At 45.5% G+C, this 6,992-nt stretch overlaps 2 protein-coding genes across 2 annotated transcripts in view; one reads left to right on the forward strand and one right to left on the reverse strand.

The window, feature by feature from the left end:
- The window catches only part of Kel (Kell metallo-endopeptidase (Kell blood group)), a 71,088-nt gene extending 66,869 nt beyond the window's left edge, over positions 1–4,219 (forward strand). The window contains exons 10-18 of the mRNA XM_055598323.1: positions 14–124; positions 1,201–1,299; positions 1,505–1,582; positions 1,985–2,085; positions 2,230–2,340; positions 2,489–2,556; positions 2,765–2,928; positions 3,259–3,354; positions 4,058–4,219. Of these exons, the coding sequence (XP_055454298.1) occupies positions 14–124; positions 1,201–1,299; positions 1,505–1,582; positions 1,985–2,085; positions 2,230–2,340; positions 2,489–2,556; positions 2,765–2,928; positions 3,259–3,354; positions 4,058–4,219 (990 nt within the window). The remainder of the gene's footprint in view (positions 1–13; positions 125–1,200; positions 1,300–1,504; positions 1,583–1,984; positions 2,086–2,229; positions 2,341–2,488; positions 2,557–2,764; positions 2,929–3,258; positions 3,355–4,057) is intronic.
- Positions 4,220–5,278: 1,059 nt separating this feature from the next.
- Positions 5,279–6,276, reverse strand: Llcfc1 (LLLL and CFNLAS motif containing 1). Its single transcript, XM_055598277.1, has 3 exons — positions 6,241–6,276; positions 6,035–6,143; positions 5,279–5,454 (listed from the first exon to the last, which is right to left on the reverse strand). Exons 1-3 carry the CDS (start codon positions 6,274–6,276, stop codon positions 5,279–5,281), a joined length of 321 nt encoding a protein of 106 aa, XP_055454252.1.
- Positions 6,277–6,992: the final 716 nt, after the last annotated feature.

Consider the following 6,992-nt stretch of genomic DNA (forward strand, 5'->3'; position numbering starts at 1 on the left):
CATGTTTTTGCAGCCAGCCTACCCGCGATGGATGAAGTGCGTGGAAGAGACAGGAAAGTTCTTTGAGCCCACCCTGGCAGCTTTGTTTGTTCGTGAAGCCTTTGGCCCAAGCATCCAAAGTGCTGTATGTGAGAGCTTTTCCCTGTCTTCAACCCTCTACCCTTCCCACCCAAAACACCTTATTCTGGTTCTGTGAAGTGGGCTCTTCTTTGTGGCATGCAAGGTGGGAATCAGGCAGAAAAAAAAGACAACTAAGAAAGCACCCAGAGGCTTGTTCAGTCCCCTGGTCAAATCTAGTTTATCCATAGGACACAAAGTGTCCACAGCATGAATTAATTTGAACACTTCACTGGACTTTCCTGGTGTTGTGTTTCTTCAACCATAAAAAGAAAAAAAAAAAAATCAAACTCCTTGACCTTTAAGGCTATCTCTGTTTGCTTAAGAGTTTTGAACAACACATGGTATACCATGAGCACAGGGCCGTGTAATTTCACAGAGGGCAAATGAGCAACTTGTGAATGAGTGAGGAGCTTATTTTAATTACAATTGTTTTCCTGATTTAGTAGGACAGAGGACTAAGCCAAGAGTTGCTTAACTTCACAGAGCCACCAAATAGCCATCAGAATTGAACTCAGTCAGTCTGAAGCCAGGGCATTTCTGATATTGTCACCCAATTCCTTCTACTAGGAAAGAATGTACATAAAACAGTGAGCATTTGAGAAATAAAGAGGCATATGGCTCAGGCTGTATGGCTATGGAGACTCCAAGTTTCTGGGAAGTCAAGGAACTTAACAAAGAAAACATGTATTCAATGGAGTGGGTGGGGTAGGGGAGAGATGTGGACACAAAGGCCCTGAAAGCAGAGATGGAAAAAGTAGCTCCCCATGCCCTCTGCTTTCTGAGAGAATTGCCTGATCCCCATAAATCTCAGATATCCCAATGGCAAGGCACAATTATTATAGCCACTGTTTCAGGCAGCTAACTCATTATCATCTCGGTGCTTGGCAGTTCTGCAATAACCCCACAGATCTTTATGACCTGGATATTGAGGTACTCTGGGAGACAGACTCTTCCCTTTTCTCTGACAGCTTCTAGCACCCAGTAGGCTCTTTAGGGCCAAGTTCTCTTTATAGAATGCAGCAAGACCAGAGTTCAGACTGATCCTAATACTGTTTTCCTTTCCCTGCCCTCAACCCACAGGCCATGGAATTATTTGCTGAGATCAAGGATGCTGTCATCAGACGCCTCAAAAAGCTTTCCTGGATAAGTAAGGAGACCCAGAAAGAGGCCTTGAACAGGGTAAGGCCAGGATTATAGGCCAGTTTGGGGCCATTTAAGAGAAAGTTGATCACTGGATCAAAAAATGGGGATGGAGAATGAGAAAGAGGCACAGAACACATGTCTGGGCACAGTGTTAATGGCTCTTGAGGGTTTCTTACAGTTTTTTGTTTTGTTTTGTTTTGTTTTGTTTTGTTTTGTTTTGTTTTGTTTTGTCTTTTTCCAGATCTCCCAACTGCAGGTGGAGATGGGAGCCCCAAAACAGGCCCTGAAGCAAGAGCTGGCCAAACAGGAATATAGTGATGTGGGTTTTTGTCCTTCTTAGTGCCCCTTATTGTCCTTGACTTCTTACTTCCCTGACTCAACTGAGTCTACAAACCAATCCATTTTCTTTGGGCAATTCTAGGCCAACTTCTTCTTTACCCTGGTACTAGATGAGTCTTACAGGCAAAAATACTGGAACTTTCTAGGGCTCTCTTGTGTACATACATATATGTACACCCATGCATTCTATGATGTGTCTATGTTTACTTTCACGATGAAGCATGTGAACTTTGTGCCAACATGAGGTGATATTGCAGGGTTGTTTCTGCTTAAATGTGGTTGCATATACATCAGGGGTTATATGTTTAGCTTTAAATGTGTCCAGCAACATCCAGCTGTATTCATGTCAATGCATCTAAATGACCTGCTGCCTCTTCCTCAGATACAACTTGGTCCCAGTTTCCTTCAGTCTTTCCTGAGCTGCGTACGATCCCTCCAGGGCAGAAAAGTTCGTAGCTTTTTGCAGCCTTTCCCCTACCACAGGTATGAGAACAGACATGTCATCCCAGAGATAGCTTAAGAACAGTGATAACAGACACCAATCCATGATGATGCCTGGGAGAGAAGGCATGTGCCTTGCAAAGACAGTACATGATGGGGCTGTGTTTGTGTGTGCTCTTCACACAGATGGCAGCAGTCTTCCTGGGGGGTCAATGCCTACTATTCAATATCTGACCATGTGGTTGTCTTCCCTGCTGGCCTTCTCCAACCTCCATTCTTCCACCCTGGCTACCCCAGGTATGGACCATTCTCTGAAGGTGAGTCTTTTGGTGGGTGATCTCAAGAGGGATTTAGAGGTGATAAGATAGATGAGACTTCGAGGTGGAAAATTGGAGAAAATATTTTTGAAGGATTCTGTAAGTAAAACAGGACTTTGTCTCTTTAGAGCTGTGAACTTTGGAGCTGCTGGCAGCATCATGGCCCAGAAGTTGTTGCATATCTTCGACCGACTCTGTGAGTAATGAGTCATTGGAAGTCAGGGCCAAAGTGATCACCAGGGAGGAAATCAAAGGATGCCTGGGGAGAAGAGGGAGGTTATTCAAAGGCTCCAGGAGGGACATTCTGAGAAATGCTCCATATTCCTGAGAGCCAGGTCAGCCTGTGACACTCCTCATATTCCACTGACCTTCACAAATTCATTCTCTTGTTCCATTTTTAACAGTACTTCCTGGGGGCTGCCCGGCCTGTGACACTCATGCACTACAGGAAGCACTTCTATGCCTGGAACACCAATATGCTGCCTTCCCCAGCATGTCCTCCTTCAATGGTTCTCACACACCCCTGGCAAATGCTGCAGACATAGGAGGCCTAGCCATTGCATTCCAGGTGTGCCAAGGCCCTGTCCGTCCTCTTTCTTTCTACAATCCCTCATGGGAAACATAGTTGCATAGCTTTCTGCCCTTCACATTCCCATTGAACAGATGGCCACTTGGGACCCTCTTCCCACCCTTGTAGATCACCTCCCCCCTTCTAGGACCTCAGTAGGTCTTCTGCTAAGTACGCCTTCTTCCTGGTTCAGAGCAGTACATCAATGCACACTTTGATAAGAAGGCTTAGGAATTTGCTGGGGCACTATGATATGCAGCTGACATCAGACTTCTAAGTGCCTACAGATTTGAAGCCTAAAAGAAATGTCTATCTCATATCTATAACTAGGCATACAGCAAGAGGATAGTAGAGCACAGTGGGGAGTTGACCCTACCCAACCAGGACCTCAGCCCCTATCAACTCTTCTTCCAAAGCTACGCCCAGGTAAACAGCTACCATTTCTCTTACATTTGCTTCATATCAGTTAAGGACCCTATTATTGATGCTAAATGGACTCTCTGCTACTACACTGCTCCATTCTCACGAGTCCACTATCACAGATCCCACTTTTATCTTTTCCCAGTTGTCCTTTTGGATCCATCCTTTAGATGATTATAGGCTCTTTAACCAAATCCAGCAACTGGCTCCTCACCCTACCCCCAAAATACAACTCTCTACTTCCAAGTACTTCTATAAGATAAGCCTGTTGTTTCTTTACTTGTACTTCAGAAATACAGACTATTTTAAAGAGAGCCAACAACAGGCTAGATAGATGACACACTACTCAGGGACCTCAGTCCCGGGGCTGGTCCCAAATTGGTATCACTTCTTTAAGGACCTTGTGCTCTGTCCGCGGGCATGGTCCAGAATTCTTCAACACACTAATGTCTTCCTTTGCAGAACCCACTACTAAGCATCACCTTGGTCCCTTATAAATGGTAACAATATGCAGCCAAGTTTCTTCCTAAACAGCTAGTGCCAAATTGAACGATTTACACATGACAAATTATATGTGTGGCTCCTGAGCACCCTGCCCCTCCTCCCCTTTGTTCTGCCTAGTGATCTCCTAGTCTTTGTATCCAGCCTGTCCCCATGATCCTATGAGATTTTCTCTACTCATTACTCTTTTGACCATCTTTCTCCTCAGGTGATGTGTAGGGATCTGAGCTCACAAGACCCTCTGGACACTCACAGCCCTCTGAGCCTTCGAGTCCATGGACCCCTCAGCAATACTCCAGACTTTGCCAAACATTTTCGTTGTCCACGTGGTAGCCTTCTGAACCCCTCTTCCCGCTGCAAGCTTTGGTAATTTGACTACCAAAGAGACTGAGATGTAAATGCATGGACTCCTTCTGGGCCCATTCTTGCAGTCAGAACAAATGTCTTTCTTCTTTTTGTTCAAAAATTAAAAGTGTGAATTTAGCTTTTGCTATCTCTCTCTCTTTTTTTTTTTTCCAGCATGTGTGGTGTGTGGTTGGGGTGGTGGTGGTGGTAGTGGGGTGTGTGTGTGTGTGTGTGTGTGTGTGTGTGTGTGTGCATGTGTGTGTGTGCATACATTGTGGACATATGTGTGCTCTAGCTTATGTGTGGAGGCTAGGGGGACATCCTTGGGTGTTAGTCCTTGCCTTCCACCGTGTTTTGAGATAGGCATGTATCCAGGGGTGTACACCAGGATAGCTGCTTCTCTGGCGTCCAGGGCTCCTCTGTTTCCACCTCACATCTGTGTCTGACTCACTACTGCATCTGACTTGTAATGTGCTCCTGATATCCAAACCCAGGTCCTTACACTGCCACAGCAATTATTCAACTCACTGAGCCATCTCCACAGTCCATTTTGTCATTTCTTGATGCCTCTTTCCTGATATGTTTTATTCCTAGAAGTCATGAGGGATAAGAAGGAAACATAGACACTGGGAAAGCAGCAGTGGGTGAGCTGGTGGGTCTGAAGGTCAGTTACTGGGCCAAAGGCCAGGAGATTAAACAGACCAGTGAGCGAACTAAGAGCTTAAGTTGCTGAAAGCCACTCACAACTGTTTTCAAGATTTTATTGCTATTGCTACTTTATTGTCACTGTCTCCTCCCTCTAACCTGCTGTTTCATACAAGGCTTAAGAGAGAAGGGTGTAGGTCTGGTGTCTTTGGCCCTGGGACATGAAATTCTGGGTTGGGGTGGCAATTAAGTGGTAGAAATGGGAGTTGGGGAAGCAATGTTGATACACTCTAAGGCCAGGTGCTTTTTAGAGACAGGGGGTGTGGTGTGCATTTTGAAGTAGCATCTGAGAAAGGAGATCAGTAAGCAAACACAAAGGGGAAGTAGATGTCCAAGTCCTCACGAAGAACCCAGACTACTGCATCCACGTCAAAGTCTCTCATAAAAAAAACATGATGCTGGCCAGATTGAAGCAGAAGGCTAGATCAAAGAGGTGGTCCCGGATAGTTGTTGCCTGGGATATCATGTCTTCTTGCTGGACCATATCTATCACCTGCCACAACTCACCCACTGATGAGGCCACAAAGTGTTCTTCAAACTGCTCTTGGCCCTGGTCTGGAACATGAAAGGGCAGAGATGGACATCTCCAATCTCTGGTCTGTACCAGCATGGGGAGAAGGTGAAGGATGGAGAGACAAATTATGGTCAACTACCAGTCACAATGTTGGCCTTGGCCGGGGAAAGAATGTTTTATCTAGAGGAATTTTAAGATCTCACTTCAACTGTTGCCCCATTTCAAACACAGGTAACATCCACCTCTCATACCAGTTCCCTCCTCCGAAGTGTTGCGCTATTTGGGAAGTGAGCGGCACCTTCAAGCCTGAAGACAAAGGGCCCCTCTCTAAGCAAACACTCTTTATACTTCCTCAGAAGCTTTGGACAATTGCAGATATCCTATACTCTGTCCTGGCTAAAAGTCTTTGTAAAGCCAGACATTTTTACTGAATCCATTATTTCAAACTATGGTGATAGGGAACATGAGCTCTTTCCTGAAACCCAAACTCACCTCAGATTGATCCTAGGCTGGTCAGCTGCTGGAACCTAATTTCAACCCAAGCAAACAGTTCCACCTCCATCCCATCCCACTCCCCACCTACCCCATCTCTCATCCTCATCATCCCTTCTCTCTACCCACCTGCAGAGAACATTTTCTCATCCAGGGTTGTACTGCCCTTCAGAGTCTTCACTGCCTTCACTTGCATCAGCAGCAGCAGCACAGCTGTCAGGAATGTTACCCTGTGGAGCTGGAAGCACAGGGAAGTCATTGGCCTCCTCTCCCATGGTGCCTCTGTCCCCAATCCCCAGGTCCCAGCACCACCTTATCCCTATCTCAGCTCTTACCCCTTGCCAGCATCTTTTTTCTTTTTTCTCTTCCATAGGACCTCTGACAATATGTGCTCTGTGAGGTCACTGCCATGGCTCTGACCTACATTCTAGATCTTTATGCCATTCCATTGACAGACAGAAGACAAATGGCAGAGGCCTCTAAGACAGTTATAAGGAGTCACCTTATAGATTATAGCCTAAAAGGGCTCCAGAATTTGCCAAGTACCATCACATCTACTACACCTTTGGATCTGCATATTTACCTGTAGTCTAAAGCAGCAACATACTCATAGTCACCACTTAGATGAGAAAATAGGTTCACTGGGAAAATGCATCTCCCGTGCAACATCACAGGCATCAGTCAGCATAGCTGTAAAAGTAACTTTTATTCTCCAGATGGAATTGCCTCAGAGGCTTGCTGCCTCCGTCTGCTAGCCTAGGCCTAGTGCTGGAAGCTTTTGCTTCCATACAATCTAATCTAGGCCTAGAATGTTTTCAGCCTCTGAGACTTACTGCTGAATATGATCACCCTTACTAGTTCTTTCTGAATTCTTGCTGTTCTGAACTCAACTATTCTGGCTCAAACTCTTCTCCAAGCTGACTGATTCAATCTGTCTTCTCTCAGTTTCTCACTGAATTGCTCTGCTTGGCCTCTAACTAACTCTAGCCATCTGTTTCTAATCTTTTGGCTCCTCTCTTCAACCTCTCTCTGTGAAACTCTTGTGGTAAAAACTGCCTCTGAATTCCAAGAAAACTGCCATGAACTC

This window comes from Psammomys obesus, unplaced genomic scaffold (assembly GCF_907164565.1).
Source record: "Psammomys obesus unplaced genomic scaffold, mPsaObe1.curated_primary_1811, whole genome shotgun sequence".
NCBI lineage: Eukaryota > Metazoa > Chordata > Mammalia > Rodentia > Muridae > Psammomys > Psammomys obesus.

Coding starts and splice junctions, on each gene's coding strand:
- Llcfc1 (XM_055598277.1), bottom strand. CDS start 6,276: ATGGAAGAGAAAAAAGAAAAAAGATGCTGGCAAGGG. Junction 6,144..6,240: donor AAAAAAGATGCTGGCAAGGG/GTAAGAGCTGAG, acceptor CTGTGCTTCCAG/CTCCACAGGGTAACATTCCT. Junction 5,455..6,034: donor TGAGAAAATGTTCTCTGCAG/GTGGGTAGAGAG, acceptor TTCATGTTCCAG/ACCAGGGCCAAGAGCAGTTT.